An 18,250-nucleotide genomic window follows, 5' to 3' on the forward strand; every position below is an offset into this window, starting at 1 on the left:
CCACATTTGAAAATTCCACAAGTTTTCTGATGACCTTCCATCAACTATGACTCTATGGCTCTAATCAGTTCCCATAAGTTTGAGGTCATCCAAAGCCAAGTACCAGTCTCCCACCTTCCTGAAGGACTTATGCCCGAAACGTCGATTCTCCTGTTCCCTGGATGCTGCCTGACCTGCTGCGCTTTTCCAGCAACACATTTTCAGCTCCCACCATGCTTGCACTTGCTGATCCGCACTGGATCCCAGTTCATGAATACGTCAATTTTAAGATCCCATCCCTCAATTTCCGTAGCCTTCTCCAGTCCTACAAGTCACTAAAAACTCTAATGTTCCTTAAATTACGATGTCTTGCATTTTCTTGATGAATATGCCTTCAGCTGTGTAAATCTTAAGCTCTGGAATTCTCTCCCTAGACTCCTCCAACTTCCTATCAGTCCTTAAAACATAGTTCTTAAACCAGTATTTTGATCACCTGTTCAAATAACTCCTGCTCTGACTTGGTATTCCTCTATTTTTCTGAGTAGGTTCCTGTGAAGCACTTTGGGATGTTTTATTATATTAAAGCCACTATATAAATGCAAGTTGTTGTTCTGTTGTAATATTACAACACTAGAAAGAATGTGAGATCAACCATTGAATAAGGTAATCAAAGTGTTCATGAATCTCAAATATTTCAAGTGGAAAGCTTATTTTAGTGTCTGCCTTTTTATGTTAGGACACACTGCAATAAGGGCAATTATTACCTGGTGTATGGAAATGCTGGGGTGAACGAGACCATGTTGGTGTGTAACGTCCATAACCAAGAGACCCAAAAGATCCAGGGCTGGAGGCTCTACGTTGTCTTGGTCCTTCCTGTTCATCCTGTAATGGAAAAAAAAGGATTTCTTGATATGTGCTGTTTAGCAGAAGTCAGTATCCTTCATTGGATCAAAGTTAATAGTGATTACAAGTGTTATGTTTACTCGGGGCAGTTCAGCTCTGGATATGCAAGTGTTATTGCAGTTCTAAGGAACAAGGGAAAAATATATCCTCACCATCAGAGTCAAACTGAATCCATCAATTTGATATTAGAATGTCCTAGCTTCATTCCATAGTGCTCCAACTAGTTACTGGGGAAGATTAAAGCCTAGCCACAGACAGTGAAATAGTTATTAACTCTATTCCTCACCCTGGCAATAGCCTGAGGTCGAGGACTGATTATAACCTTGTTATACTTGACCCCTGCCACACCCCAACTTTCATTCAGACAACCTGCTATTATCTCTTTAACATCATCCGACTGCATTCCTGCCTCAGCTCATTTGCTGTTGAAACCCTCAGTTATACCATCGTTCTCTCCAGAATTGGCTGTTCCTTACAATGTGTAAGCTCTCATATTCAACTCTCCACAAATGCAAATTAATCTAAAGCTTTACTGTCTATATTTCAATCTGCAGTGAATTCCATTCACTATTGTACCTATGTTAATAGTGCTCCAGGTTAAACAAAGTATCAATTTTAACATTCACATCTTTGATCACAAATTCCTCCAATGACTACACACCTTGCCCATCACTGTAACCTCCAGTGACCCTTCTTCAGAACTGGTTCTTTTTGTTCATTTTGTAACCTTGTTACTCCTGGCGCTATTCTTCCAAGAGGTCTAACTTTATTCACAAGTCTGTTGTACGGAACTTTATCAAATAGATGTCCCCATGTACAACACAAATCTTACCCTCCTCAAATGCCTCTGTTGCCTCAAAGAACTACATTAAGTTGGTTAAATATGATTTACCTTCAACAAATTCATTGAAGCTTTCCCTAACTAGCTCACATTTGACTAAGGGCTTATTAATTTTGCCTCAAATTATCATTTCTAGAAGCTTCCCCACTACAGGAGGTTAAATTGACTTTGTTGTTCTTGTTGGGATTATCCTCACACACGTTTTTGAACAAGGATGTATTGTTGAAACTCTCTAGCAGTACTGAGAAAGTGGAAAATTATGGCTAATGGCTCAACAGTTTCCATTCCAACTTTCCTCAGTATTCTTGGATTTATCTCATGTGTTCCTGGTGCCTTATCAACATTCAGTACAGGTTATCCAATACCTCCTCTTCATCAATTTCAACTCCCTGAATGATTGAGTGTTGTGGGAATGTATTTATTTAAACCGTCAACCATGTTCCCCATTTCCATGTGTAAATCTCATTCGTTTCCCTGATCAGTTCAATCCCTCCTCATACCACCCTATTATTCCATCAGTTCAGTTGGCTGGATTGTGATGCACAGTGATGCCAACAACATGGATTCAATTCCTGCACTAGCTGAGGTTACCACGAAAGTCCCACCTTTACCTTTGCCTGCGGTGTGGTGATGTTCAGGTTAAACTCACCACCAGTCATCTCTTCTAATGAGAGAGCAGCCCTATGGTCTGATAGGCATATAAAGGGAAGATCACTGTTATCCTATTATGTTAGTTGCCAGTCATTACATACTCTCTTTTTTCTTCATCAATGCTAATGATTTGGATTTGTTTACCTTTGAAGGAATACACCTGTCTTAACTGTTTCCAATCTAACGGCATCCATTGTTCAGCTCATGTTTTGTCTGCTAACATTCATTTCTATGCGATTGTAGATGGCTTCCCCCCAGTTCATCATCTTTATTTTGGATTGTTCCTTTTCCATAACCAACCCAAACTTTATGACATGATCACTGTTCCCTTCATGTTCCCCAACTGAAACCTTGATACATATTTCCCACCTCATTTGCAAAACCAAGTCTCATTGTGTTTCCTTTTTTGTTGTTCTGGATACAACTAGAGTGGTGGGAACATTGATTTTTAAAATTTTGCAAACCAATTGTGATTAGATCAAGCAAACAGCAGCCAACTGCTGGTGTCAATTCAGATGACAATTTCTGGGTGTATTTATCAAACAGGTCAATTACTAATGAATATATTTGATGCAACACTATTTTATCACTGCATCAACAAAATATGTGTAATGTAAAATGCATATTTTCCTTAAATGCAATTCAGGAAAAAGAAGCAAGATTACTCCAAGACGTGATAGTGTGTGTTTTGGTTGTGTACATTGTAATGTAAGTAATTAATTAATTGATATTATAGCAGCTCTGTTGTAACATTAACTTTCAAAAATTCGCTGTAAAGATGAGCTGGACCCAAGGGTCTGTTTCCATGGCGTACAACTTTATGACTTGATCAGATGATCTTTCTTTAAAGTTACAGTTGACAAATTTATTCATTTTGTCCTAGAATAATATAAATATTCTATATTTAGGGGTTAATAGTCTTCTACAGCATCCAAGGATATTATTTTAACCCAACATATTTAGTCCCAACCAAATAAGAAAAATGCATTTATTTTTCGGAATATTGGATTCAAAATCAATTATGAGTGAATTCAAAGTTCTGACTGTTATTTGCAGCACTGACTAGACATCTATAAATGTAAACTAGAATCCAATACATATATATTTCACACTAAAATGATTCTTAACAATCTCAACTGCCCATTGACTATTTTGGCTTTATCTCATCCACTTAGAATGATACTAAATTCAATTCCAGTTAGATAGCAGTGGAGCACGGCTTCTGAGTCCAGGGCTCGTCTGCTCCCCTTTTCATTATTTTTCTCTCTTTTCTTTTGTTTTTCTCTTTTACTTTACTTACCTCTAGCTAAAGAAATCAGTCATGACGACAGCATTGGCGAGTGGGCCCAACAGTATGGACTCAAGCAGGCTTTGCAACACGGACCCGTGGTAGTGGAATCAGAGGTGTATTTGGGTTTCTGTCGGTTTATTTATTGATAAGCAGTTATGGCGCCAACTCACGGCTGCTTTTGCAGAGGTGCATATGGGTTCCTAGTGGAATCTGCATCCAGCTCAAATTCATGGAGGCAGTGGTGGAGGTTTGGACTTGGTGGCATCTGCAGTGACTGTATTAGCAAGGTAAGACCAAAGCAGGGACTCTCAGTGTTGGCGGATTCAAGTTTGAGCCAGTGTGGTATCCGGTGGCATTGGTGAGGCCTGAATTGGCATCATCTACCAAGGTGGAGCTAAGATGGCGCCAAAGAGTGGCAACGTTTGTTCCAGTGGGGACTCGTTCTTGGCCCCAGGCCCATGGCAGAGCATTTAGCAAGAAGGACAGTAAAGCAGAACACGTTTTCTTTATTTCTTCTTTTTTCTGCCTTCACATTCTATGTTTTGATTTACCTTTCTATGTTTTAAGTTGGCGCCGGAGAGTGGCAAGACAATATAACATTTTTCACTGTATCTTGTCACAAGATACATATGACAATAAATAAATATAATAAAATGACTGGCAGCTTAAATGGGGAAGTTTATATATCTGGCCTTAGAGCTCTTGTTTCCCAGCTTGGTAGTATCTTCAAACCTGACATTAATGCATTTCAAAAACTCCACAGTTGAATCAGCAAATCAATTACCTGGATTGATGATGAACCGTATTGCTACTATTAGAATTACTCTGTTATTTAACCCAGTAATTACTTATACATGCCCAGTAGCAATGACTCGTAAATGTTTAGCATAGTTTTGTTTTTAAATTCAGTATAATATCAAGAAAATAATAATCAAGCAAAATTGAATAGCATTGTATTAAATCTGTCATAAAGTTTACAAAGTACTTCATTCGCTATTTGAAATGCAATGATATTTACATAGGTAAGATTCAGTAACAGAACAAATATAACTAAATTGTGCAACATCTGATGTATACATTTATGCCACCATGCAATACAAGGTATCCAATTAGTAAATCTAATTATTTACAGCAAGCTTATATAAATCCCTGTAAATCACAGCAAAAGCTAGGAATATTAAAGCTTATACATTGCTAAAAATGAGGTATGAAATCAAAATTATTTTTCTTGTCTTTCTTATACATCTAAAGCCAAACTTAAAAAAGGAATGTCAACATATGCAGCATGAGAAGAAAGCATTGGTTGTACTATAATTAACATGGAGGCGCAGCAAAAACTACTGACTGTCAATGTTAGTTGCTCATTAAACTCAGACCAGGCAGAAAGGCTGCAATTGGTCAGGAGGTCAAGGAGAAAGCAGCAGGGACTGGAAGTTTCTATAACTCTTTTTTCAATAAAAAGGGCATTGTGTATGAAGGTAAAAAGAATTTGTCCAAAGAACATATGGGACTAAGGATTTGTTAAGTTATTGTATTGAGGTTATCAGTATTAGACCAGCTTCCTATTGATGCTGTTAGCAGTTAATCAGAATTTAAATCTTCATTAGTGTTTCACAAAACAAATCTGATGACATCATCCAGTTTTACCCTTCTACATTTAAATACATACACACACACATACACACACACACGGAATGAGTTGGACATTTTCCAATTTATGGTCTTGACATTTTTCAAACGCTACAACATTGCTCAAAAAATGCATTTGTGGAATCAAAAATGCACTAATCTTCTTCTGCATACTTGAACTTTGAAGATTTACTAAATGTGCACTTTGAAAGTATTCAAGGAAGTTGTAATGTCAAAAGAAATAAATAGAGCACAAAAGTACTGAACAATTATCATTGTAAAAGTGCCCTAGTTTCCAACTGACCCAATTCAAGGAACTGCCTTTATTTTCAAGGGGAAAAACCTGCATCTCAAAGTACATCATTTTGTAATCATTAAAGCAATGATAAAAGTTCACATGATTAGTTCTGTGCCTCATCCTATATAATTCTTATTTATTGAATAAGGCCGACAATATCACTCGCAACAAGACTATCAGACTGACGGCTTATTTTTACACTGGGAATAAATGTCTGTGTTGCAAGGGAATCTGAAAACATGCCCATCACAGCACAATCGCATTATATTGTGCTGTGACAGTGACTCATTACATTTTCTTTTAAACAAATTCAAATTATGACAATTTCCAGAGGAAATAATCCTGTACATAATTCTTGTGCATTATCATGTTTCCAGAGACCTTTGGGATATATTTTGACTTTTATCAACCATATAATACTCCAGTGCAGCATATAACCTACCATTGTAAAATGTTACCGATTTTATTCTACTGGTATCCTTCCATTTCTGGTAATGGCCTCCTATTTTCTTTTATTTGAACAGAAAATTCCAAATCCAATACTAAACTGCTTTCCAAGAAAGAAAGAATTATAAAATGATTTTTGTTTTCTCTTTCCTTGATAAAACTTCATACAAATATTTTCAAGGGCATTGAGTAATATTTGTATCTGATTAATTTAAAGTGTCTTTCCTTCTTAGATTGCAGTTATTGCTAAAAATAATTCATAGCAGAGTACAAGTGCATATTTTGAGTGAATGTAACAAGGTTCAATAATTAATCCAGAAGTTTGAATGCATTTCAGTATTTCCTCTAATTCTCATGTCTGAACCAGAATAAATAGAATGAAGGGTCTGAAAATGGTGATGTTGGATGTTGTTCCTCCTCCTAATGTTTACTGGTAAGCTTGGGACAGACCTTTCTGTATTCTAAAAGGCCACTCAGGCGTTATACCAGTAGACCAAAACTCAAGACTAGATTTCTCCAGTCATCCTACTGAAATTATAGCAGAAGTGGACCAGAATGTACATGTTATAGCTTGGGTGTGGGAAAAACAAATGCTTTACCTCCCCAAAATCGTTTATTTTTCACTTTTATGATGACAAAAAAAGATACAAAAAGGAAGAATCTAATGTTTACCTCAGTTGATGTTGAGCAAAGCAGTCGATGTGACTAGGAAAAGGAAGAAATAGATTTTGTTAGCTCTTAGAACAGTTCTTAGATTAAAGTAAACACACAGAATAGCTGCAAGAATACAGTACTATAATATAGAGTGGTACACAATAAATAGTGCAACAATTTTATTTATGCCATTCCTAAAACAAATTGTAGAATGTAAAGTAAATTAACAAATTCCGGTATAAAGTGCTCTGAATCATAACAAGACTCACTCAAAAAAAAGGAACTTAGTTGAAACAAAACTGAATGATTAAATGAAGTTCAATAGTCTTTGAAAGCAATACTCCAAAAAAAACTTTAGGCCATCATTTACTTTAGGCCATCAGATTCTCAAACGTTTTGAAGAATAACCAAGAGGAATCAAATGGTCTCCCTAAATTGTAGATACTATTGTGATCTTTTACAATTTGAAGTACAGAACCACGGTGTTCTGCCAGCTATCTTACAGCAATCACTACTGATCACTGTTTGACTTAGTAGCATAGGATGGTAACAGCTAAGGCCAGACAATGAATATTATGGCTCTAATACTAATGAAAGAGTGCATGATACAGTTAGGTACCGAAGAAAACCTGTAAATCCATGTAATGTGGAATTCCATTTAGTTTTTGGGTTTCCTGAGCCCTCAGAAATCCAGCCAATTATCATTAAACGCAATTCAGATTTGAAAGTATACCGTGGAATATAATTTAATGCTTCTGGTATCTTGCTGCTTGAGAATGGTACTTGGACACATCATTCTACCAAACATTGCACAAATGGACGATGTATTTGTGGCAGTTGTGATTGTATTACCTGGCGTTCTTTAAATTTAGTATTCCCCAAATTTCTCCCACTCATTGTGGAGGTAGGATTTTAAACACTTGCCCACTCCACACCACCACCACCCCCTCCAACCCCCACGCAACTATGTCTCAGATCATGAATTCCAAAAACTTCCTTCTAGATTACATGTTGCTAATGAAAACGTTCTTCAACATTAGACACAGAAAATTTAGCATAACAGTTGCAACATTTTAAAAGATAACTTTTTTGTTACTAACAGGTGAGATTTGAGAAGAGTCACTAGACTCCTCAGGTTATTTTTAAAAATCCTACTTGAATTTAAAAAAAGTTACCAGAGTTTCCACACTTGTCAAATATCCAGTCAAAGATTCTAAAGTAAGAATTAAAGGAGAATACAGGTCTGCCTTTGCTACATATTTGCATACATATCAAATTCAAAAGTTTTTTTGCCACTGTGCTCATTTGCAAAATTCAAGTTTATATACCCCGTAATTAAATTTTGCATCTAACTATATCCTTAGCTTTATGTTGCTAAGTATTGTAGGCATATAAATATGAATTAACAAGCCAGAGGTTTGTGCAGAATTTTGCATTAAGTTTCTTTAAAACATCTTGTTGGTCTTTATCTGAATTAGACAAGTTCCTCTTATAATTGAACCATTTCTGTTTTGACAAAAGCTCTTTCTGAAATGGCTCTTTTCATGGAGAAAGCTAATAGCCCACTGTATACAGATACATTTCACAATTAACAAATCTTATCACAACAAGTACACTTTGAAGCCACAGTGAAAGCAGATATGAGTTGATAGTGAAATCCTGTCCTGATTTCAGATGAAGTCAGATTTGAGAAGTACGTAAAGTAGCTTTAAATTGAAGCATTTGTTTATGCAATATATATATATATATATATATATATACAAATACTGAACACCTAATCAGCAAACAAGAAAAACAAACTTAATGGAATGACGGCTTAAAAGAGTACTAATTCAGAAGGTATACAAAACAAAACTGATTTTACATAATGAGCACAGGGTAGAACAAAGGGATTCTTTGGCATGGATTTGTCCTGGACAGGTAAATGAGAAGAAATGTCACAGCAACTTTAGCCACATAATGTGGCTCACTTTACACAACAGTTGCTCAACTCACAATGCAAAACATTCAATTAATTATTGTTCTGAATTTGGTCGGAAATAACCAACATATAAATTTGCAATCAATTTTAAAAAGCATGGCATAATATGCCAATTCCCACAGACTTCTTTTGAAGAGAAGTGCAGCTGGTTCTTTAAAATACAGCAGATTAAAGGTAAATGTATCCTTATCTGTATTGATATATTATCTTAAAAATCATGAGACAGTTATCTGCTGTCCCTGATAATTTTAGTTTGCGCATTCTGTGTTAGTTCATCATCAAGACAATTGCTTTATTAATTGATTAGCACGATCATGAATTATTGTTCAAATAAGTGCAATGGAACTGTCCAGTATAAAAATCCAGACCTCATCTTTTAAAAAATTTTTCAAATTCAAGAACTCTTCAAGACCGCTGAGTTGTTCAGTACCTCCCCAAGTCTATGCCTATCAATAGTGGAGTAATTGATATACGGTGTATAGGAGATCATGTCAGGGCGATCAATATTGTAAATGGCCTTAACTTTAGGAAGAGCAGCCAAATCCTTGTAGTCAAGAATCTCATCATCTAGCTTGGCCTGAGAAAGGAAGAACAAAGAAAGATACAAGAGATAATGATCAGGGATTGAAGAAAACAGAGGAACAAAAGTAGACAGATAACTGTTTCAAAATGTCGGACCACTAATATGTTTTTAAGAAAAGCTTAGTGTATATTTCAAAGGAAATAATTGAAATGAATCGCCAAGAGACTTTTGAGTATATATGTTGCATAAATAATTACTTAGCTATATATATCATGGTCATGAATTTATTCAAGTTGCTGCTGCTCCATTGTTACAACTTTGCTCTAAGTCCAGTGGAAGTTTTGTTTTTGCAGGTAGACAATTTTTCAGAATATTTTTGACCCAAAGTTATGGCAACGCAAGAGGAGCAACTCCAAGTAAATTTGGGAACGATGTCTCTAGTTAATCTTTTCATGTTTAAATACTGCAACATTGTTTCAGGATTCCATTTCTTTCACAGGGGGGACACATCCAGTTTAGATAAGGCAAACATCTCATTTCAATGCTCTGTACTAAGACTACACTCTATATTATGACTATACTAAGTTTCCAGAATCTAAAATCATGCAGGGACTCTATGGGGTGTCCGGGTAACATCATGGTGTTAATTATGTTAAATATCTTTAAGAACAGATTATTCTGTTACTTAGCAATGTATCAGCCAATTTCAATTGCTCAGCAGAATTTCTTCCCAAGTACAATGTCCAAAAGAATGGTGAAAATTTCTGCAGGAACTGCAGAAAATAATTATTTAAAATAAAAAGATTAATACCACACAAAATAGCTGGAAGACAGAATTAAGATGATTGTGTATACTCAATGCCTTTGTATACCAGTATCACAATGTAATTTCAGAGTTCATACATTTTCAAGTTAAAAGGCTATTAATCTCAACTTGAATTTAAAAAAAAAATTAGGTTCACACTTTTTTCAAACTTTCACATCGCTGTGTTTCTATGTTTTAACCAGACAATATTGATTCCACATGGGAGGCAGTGCCACATGATACTAGCTGCAAGGCTCTTCTTCACTGATATACAAATTCCTCCCCCTTTTCTTTACATTGAATTAGTTGTCTTCTTGAACATGTGTGCATAGATCTGGTCAGGAGTCATCATTGGAGTGCTGCTTTTATTTTCCAAATCAACAATGGTGTGTATTTCTTGCTGAGTCATCCAATTCTCCAGAAATGGAGAGTTTGAGCTAAAGGGAGCAGCTGAATAGTCTGGGGCTTCTTTTCCTGGAGCAGCGGAGGCAGAGGGGTGAACATTATAGAGGTTTATAAAATCATGAGGGCATGGTTAGGGTGAATAGCCACAGTCTGTTTGCGAAGGTGAGGGAGTTGAAATCTCGAGGGCACAGGCTTAAGGTGACTGGAGAAAGATTTAAAAAAGGATCTGAGCTGCAACTTTTTCATGCAGAGGATGGTGCATGTATGGAATGAGCTGCCAGAGGAACTGGTGAAAGTAGGTACAAAAACAAAGTTTAAAAAGCATCTGGATGGGAATATGAATAGGAAGGGTTTAGAGGGATATAGGTCAAATACTGGCAAGTGGGACTAGATTAGATTGGGATGTCTGGTCAGCATTGACAAGTTGGACTGAAGGGTCTGTTTCCATATGACTCTCAATGTAGAGTGCAACATCTTTTGGTGCTCCATCAGACTGCAGTAGACATGGGAAGACAAAGCCTCACACCTTTTTACAGCACTACCTGCGAATGGATAAATGGGTAAATGAGTAGAGTAGTAGGGCAGGTAAGTGAATTGGGTGAATGAAGTAAGTGAGCAATGGTCTGGAAATGGGATGATAAGTGAAGTGGCAGGTTGGTGAAGTGGATGAGTGGATAGGTGGATTAGGGGAAGTTGTCAGGTTTGCTGGGGCAGGGTAGTCAAGGGGTTGGGGCTTAACATGGTCGTAAGACATAGTTGCGTTAGGTCAGGGAGAGGCTGACATTTGGAATATTCAGAGGATTGAATCAGATTGGGGGAATAGAAGTCACCACATCAAGACTTCTACTGACGGCCAGCACACATCTTGGATCACACATTTGCTCTCCAATGTTCCAAAGACTGGAAGATCTGGCCAAAGCATGTTTCACAAGGTCAGCATTTCAGATTAATTTGTAACCGATGGATTTTCAAGACACTGAACAGCACACTATAGAAGGACATGTGTGTTTGTGTCATTAATTACATCTATGTTTAAAAATATGACGAGAAAAATCAATAATTCCAGTTGAAAGGGATGTGGGATAAAATCTCCTACTCAAAGTATTGCAGGAAGCATGCACATTTTGTGCTATCTGCTCACTTCCAAGATTGTGGTGTTCATACAGCACTAAACACACTGCTAAGCAGTTACGTGTTCAACAGGAAGCTCAAATTTTTGTGAGACAAGCAGAAATTATAGCTAACCCTCCTTACTTAAAGCAAACAAACAGCTTTTAATGTTAAACAAATACAGGCTGTATCAACTCATTATATTACCTGAAGAACACTTGAGCAGGAGCAGGAAGAAACCCCAGTACCACAATAGTAAGCCACAAAAAGGGCTCCTAGATTCTCCAAAGCAGCAGAAGTCTCCAGGAAGGGGCTCGAAAGCAAAGTTGTGGGGAAGACCTCCAAGTAAACTCTATGACGTATGTGGGAGCAAGTAACTGTGGACACCACTGCTACATCAGGCCTCGAAGACCTGGATCCAGTCCAATTGCTACTCCTCAGCCCACTGACCCAATTATAGAGTCATAGAGATGTACAGCATGGAAAAAGACCCTTCAGTCCAACCCTGTCCATGCCGACCAGATATCCCAACCCAATCTAGTCCCACCTGCCAGCACTCAGCCCATATCCCTCCAAACCCTTCCTATTCATATACCCATCTAAATGCCTCTTAAATTTTGCAATAGTACCAGCCTCCACTACTTCCTCTGGCAGCTTATTCCATACACGTACCACCCTGTGTGTGAAAAAGTTGCCCCTTGGGTCTCTTTTATATCTTTCCCCTCTCACCCTAAACCTATGCCTTTTCCTTGGACTCCCCGACCCCAAGGAAAAGACTTTGCCTATTTACCCTATCCATTGATCAAGATTTCCTTGTAATCTTAGAAAACTTTCTTCATTGTTGACCACACCACTAATTTTGGTATCTTTTGCAATCTTACTAACCATGCCTCTGATATTCTCATCAAATCATTTACATTTATGACCAACAAAAGTGGACCCAGTAACAATCCCTGTGGATCAATGATGTCACAAGCCTCCAGTCCAAAAATCAATCCTGTACCAAAACCCTCTGTCTCTGATTGTAAAGCCCATTTTGTATCCAATTGGCAAGCTCTCCCTGAATCTCACGTGAAGTAACTTTACTAATTAGTCTACCATGTGGAATCTTATCAAATGCTTTACTAAAGACCAACTAAACAACATCTACCGCTCTGTTCTCATCAATCTTTTTGATTACACCATCAAAATATTCAGGCAATTTTGAGAGACACAATTTCCTTCACACAAAACCTGCTGACTATCCCTAATCATTCCCTGCCTCTCCAAACGCAGGTAAATCCTACCTTATGCACCACTGATGTCAGACTCAGATGTGTATAGTTCTCAGGCTTCTCCTTACAGTCTCGTTAAATGAAGGCACAATGGGGGCAGCATGGTGGCTCAGTGGTTAGCACTGCTGCCTCACAGTGCCAGGGACCCAGGTTCAATTCCCGCCTCGGGCAACTGTCTGTGTGGAGTTTGCACATTCTCCCAGTGTCTGCGTGGGTTTCCTCCGGGTGCTCCGGTTTCCTCCCACAGTCCAAAGATGTGCAGGTTAGGTGAATTGGCCATACTAAATTGTCCATAGTGTTGTGCATAGGGGAATGGGTCTGGGCGGGTTGCTCTTTGGAGGGTCGATGTGGACTAATTGAACCGAAGGGCCTGTTTCCACACTGTAGGGAATCTAATCTAATTAGCTACCGTCCAGTCCTCCAACACCTCACCCATGGTTATAGATACAAATATTTCTGCTTGGGGGCCCACAATTTTCTCTCTAACTTCCCACAATAACCTTGATCAGGTCCCAAAGATTTATCCAACTTTATGGGTCCTTTGTGCAGCTAAACATACACTGACATATTCAGTCATGTCTGTAAAGAATAGATGGAATAAGGTCCAAAATGGTAGATTGGATACCAAATCAATGTTATCTAATGTCTGTCATGATCTTGAATTGCTGTATTCTGCCTATTTCAGTGCATACATTAAATGCTCATAATAACATCCTTCATAACATGGCAATCAGTGCTAGAAATCAGTGAGAACAGTGCCCCCACCATTTTTTTTCCTCAACCACCTCATGTCAAACCAAATTGAGCAGCATCATAACTGAAGGATGTGGCAATAAACTTCAAACAAGGAGGCCCAACAAACTCATGATGAATCATTAAGCATTTATTATTAATTCAGAAACATCTAGGCAAGAGTCAAGATAATATTTGTGAAATTAGAGTACTGCTTCAGGATGGTGACCTAAATTTCTGACAAAAATCAAAAAAAGTTTGACTTGAAAATATATAAGCACTGAGGTCATGTCATATGATACAGGTATATTTATCTGAAATCCATCTTCATTAATAAGATGTCCTGTAATTATTAAGCAAACAAATATTTTTGTTAGTTTCATATTTATTACTTGCTTAAGAAATAAATATGAAACTAACAAAAATATTTGTTTGCTTAATAATTACTTGCTTAAGAAATTAATTCACTCAAAAAGTAGCATGTATTTGTTAGTTGGATGTTTTATTTTCTTGATTTTATAATCATCACTCTTTGCAACCCCAACTCAGTTCAAGATAGGTAGCTAGGTTTGCGTACACCTTCAAACGCACAATGTGATGTGCTGTTTAGATTGCCCGATAGGAAGTGTGCTTGATCTCACATAAAAGGCTGTATTGTCTCATTCAATGTTTAAATATCAAGCAAATCCATCTGAGATTGATAGCATTCCATATGTGGCAAATCACAACATTCACTACAAAGAAAGATACTGATTTGATACATGGGATCTCCTTATTGGGAGATAATTATTTCTGTCCCGTGTGTACTTTGCTCTATTTACTCTGCCATTTCTTATATGTACCAACTTTCAAAGTATTCATTTGTATTTAAAAATGTCTATTCAAATTATGGCATTACTGGAGATATTCAGTAATATCTGATGTCTAATATGAATATCTGATATCTAAAGAAAATTGTTGAATAAACTCACATATATTAAACGGCTTGGTGATCCTGAGGCACTGGAGGCCGGAGGAGATGTGATACTCTCAGAAGAAATATGAGTGATCTAGAGGCAAAATATTTTATACGGAACACAGATATTAAAATGAGAATTTAAATATGGAAAATTAAAACTCAAAATGTAATGCTTTAATTTTCATATGAAGTAGTAGTTTCCTGACTTCATGAGTATTCAAGGTCACATTCTGACTCTGATAATCTGGGGCAGCACGGTGGTTCAGTGGTTAGCACAGCTGCCAGGATCCAGGTTCGATTTCTGCCTCGGGTGATTGTCTGTGTGGAGTTTGCACAATCTCCCCGTGTCTGTGTGGGTTTGCTCCGGGTGCTCCGGTTTCCTCCCACAATCCAAAGATGTGCAGGTTAGGTGAACTGACCATACTAAATTGCCAAGTCAGGGTAAACATAGGGTTGAGGAATGGGTCTGAGTGGGTTACCCTGCAGAGTGCCGGTGTGGACTTGTTGGGCCAAAGGGCTTGCTTCCACACTGTAGGGATTCTAATTCTATTCGAATCCTTGAAGGCTCGGGAGTTTTGGTCAATCCATCATCGTGTAAATCCCAAGCAGAAATCACATCGAATGTTTTATTTGTGAAGTAAGTACATCATAAATCATATTTCTTCCTTGTGTTTTTTTCACAAAATATAGCTTTGAAATAAATGTTTTAATTAAATTTTAAAGCTATCAAGACATACAGTAGAGAGAAACAAAAGTACTTCAGTGGTAGTCATTGGCAAATTGGCAGAGGCAGCTAGGAGGAAGAATTGAGAGTGTACTTAGGATAGTTTCCTGGATCAATATGTCATACATCCAATCAGGCTAATTTGGATCTGGTAATGTGCATTGAGACAGGTTTAATAAATGAGCATCAGTGACCATAACTAGGCAGAATTTAGCATTCACTTCCAGAGGCAAAAGTTTGGGTCAGAGACACTGTGCTAAACTTAAATAAGGCTGATTACATAGGGACAAGAGCTGAGTTGGCTGCACTGAATTGGCAAAGTAATTTAACAGAAGAAATGTGTGAGGAACAATGACAAATGTTCAAGCAGATAGTTCATGACTCACAGCAAAGATGAAGAAGGAGGTTTCTAGAAAAGGGATAAACCAATCACAGTTAACCAAGAAAGTTAAGGATAGTATTAAATTAAAAGGAAAATACACAATGTGGCAAAGATTATTAGTAAACCAGAGGATTGGGAAAATTAAAAAAGCCAAAAAAAAACAAAAGGGGAAAAAATAGACACATAAATGCAGACAGTAAGAGCTTCTTTAAATTTATATGAAGGAAAAGAAAGGCCAGCATGACAACAGGCCTTTTAGAGAAGAAGGAGGGAAACAGGCAATGGCAGAAGATTGAATAAATACTTTGCATCAGTATTGATAGTAGTGGATATTAACAGCCCTTCAAAAATACTAAATAATCATGGGGCACAAGACAGAGTGGAAATAAGCACAATAACTATCACTGGAGAAACTAATGGGCCAGAAGGCTGATAAGTTCCTTGGATCTGATACGTTCTGGAAAAGTCCCAAAGGATTGCAAACTTATGAAATAATACATGGCTTAAAAAGGGTGGACGCTGAGAATTTTTTCCACCAGGCAGGGATACTAGGACCCATGGGCACAGCCTTAGGATTACAGGAGGTCAATTTAAAACCGAAATCAGGAGACATTTCTTCAGCCAGAGAATGGTGGGCCTGAGGAATTCATTGCCATGGAGTACAGTGGAGGTCGGGACATTAAATGTCTTCAAGGCAGAGATTAATAAATTCTTAATCTCGCAAGGAATTAAGGGATACGGGGAGAGTGCGGGTAAGTGGTGCTGAAATGCCCATCATTCTGGATTAGTGGTGCTGGAAGAGCACAGCAGTTCAGGCAGCATCCAAGGAGCAGCGAAATCGACATTTCGGGCAAAAGCCCTTCATCAGGAATAAAATATTCCTGATGAAGGGCTTTTGCCCAAAACGTCGATTTCGCTGCTCCTTGGATGCGACCTGAACTGCTGTGCTCTTCCAGTACCACTAATCCAGAATCTGGTTTCCAGCATCTGCAGTCATTGTTTTACCTACCTGAAATGCCCATCAGCCATGACTGAATGGGCGGAGTGGATTCGATGGGCCGAATGGCCCATGTGACACACTTATTCCAAACAAGGGGCATTATTGGCAGGACAAAAGGGGCGGTTGACAAAAAAATATCATATGTCAAGTAGCTTAACATCACTGAGATATTACTAGAGTCTGTTAAAAAAAAATGTAATAGCAGAGGATTTGGAAACACAACAAAATCAAGCAAGCTCAGCATAGCCTCATGAAGGAGAATCATGCCAGACAAATTTATTACAATTGTTTGAAAAGGTAACAAGTAGGATAGGTAAAGGGGAAGTAGTGGGTATATTTCAATTTTCAGAAGATGCTTGATAAGGTACCATGGATTAAGCTACTGAAGAAGGTAAGAACTCATGGTGTTGGAGGTAGTTTATTAGAATAGACAGAGGATTGGCTAACTAATGGAAGACAGCAAAGTGGAATAAGGGGGGTATTTTCAGAATAGTGACTTGTAACCAGTCGTGTACCCAGGGATCAGTGTTGGCATTATAGGCATTTACAATACACATTAATAAGCTGCATGAGGGAAGTGAATGTACTATAGACAAGTCTGCAGAGGATGCAAAAAGTAGGTGGCAAGGCAAATGGTACATAGAACATAGAACATAGAAGAATACAGCGCAGTACAGGTCCTTCGGCCCTCGATGTTGCGCCGATCCAAGCCCACCTAACCTACACTAGCCCACTATCCTCCAAGGACGATACAAAGAGTGCAGAGAGCAAAGATCTTTGCAGGTGGAATATAAAGAGGGAAAATGTGAGATTATGCACTTATCAGAAAGAATAGAGATAGTGAATATTACTGAAATGGACAAAGACTACAGAAAGCTAAAGAACAGATAGACTTGGGAGTCCTTGTTCATGAATAGCAAAACATTTTAGTGGGTAATATGGAAGGCAAATTGAATGTTGGTCTTTATTTCAAAGAGAATGGCATAGAAAAATAGGGAGTTTTTGCTAAAATTACATAAGAAGCCAGTAAGATTACAACTGATATATTGTGAACAATTCTGGGCCTCTTATTTAAGAAAAGATATAGTGGCATTGGAAGCAGTCCAGAAAAGGTTCATTAGGCTGATGCTAGGTTTGGAGAGACAATCTTATGAGGAGAGAGTGAGTAGATTGCACTTGTACTCACTGGTGTTTAGAAGAATGAGAGGAGACATGATTCAAATATAAGACTATTAAGGGACTTGATAGTGTAGCTGTGGAAAGGTCTTTGCACTCTTGTGGGAGAGTCTAGGACCACAGGGAATAATCATACAGTAAAGGATCTCCCATTTAAGACAGAGATGAGGAGGATATATTTTAACTCAGCAGGTAGTCAATTTATGGATTTTTTTTTACTGTAGAGGTCTGTTGTGGATTGTAAAGTACATTCAATGTTGAGATAGATGTTTAATCTTTAAAGGAATCAAGGTTTATCTCTAGCTAAAGCAGGAAAGTGGAGTTGAGAATGATCAGATCAGCCACAATCTCATTGGATGACAATTGAAGAGCCCACGGCTTGTTTTTGTTCCTATATCTCTGGCCTTACTTGTTAATACAATGAAAATCTAACTGTTATTCTCTTTCTTTGCTTCAAATATTTGTCCACTTTAGCTGTAAATAATAT

At 37.7% G+C, this 18,250-nt stretch overlaps 1 protein-coding gene across 1 annotated transcript in view; it reads right to left on the reverse strand.

Moving 5' to 3' along the window:
- Nucleotides 1–18,250, reverse strand: part of ablim2 (actin binding LIM protein family, member 2) — a 332,680-nt gene that overhangs the window by 157,160 nt on the left and 157,270 nt on the right. Inside the window, exons 9-12 of the mRNA XM_043698357.2 lie at nt 14,495–14,572; nt 9,105–9,251; nt 6,712–6,744; nt 744–861 (exon numbers count right to left, since the gene is read on the reverse strand). Of these exons, the coding sequence (XP_043554292.2) occupies nt 744–861; nt 6,712–6,744; nt 9,105–9,251; nt 14,495–14,572 (376 nt within the window). The remainder of the gene's footprint in view (nt 1–743; nt 862–6,711; nt 6,745–9,104; nt 9,252–14,494; nt 14,573–18,250) is intronic.

This window comes from Chiloscyllium plagiosum, unplaced genomic scaffold (assembly GCF_037043375.1).
Source record: "Chiloscyllium plagiosum isolate Xiang-an unplaced genomic scaffold, Cpla_swu_hap1 HiC_scaffold_1, whole genome shotgun sequence".
Taxonomy (NCBI): Eukaryota; Metazoa; Chordata; class Chondrichthyes; order Orectolobiformes; family Hemiscylliidae; genus Chiloscyllium; species Chiloscyllium plagiosum.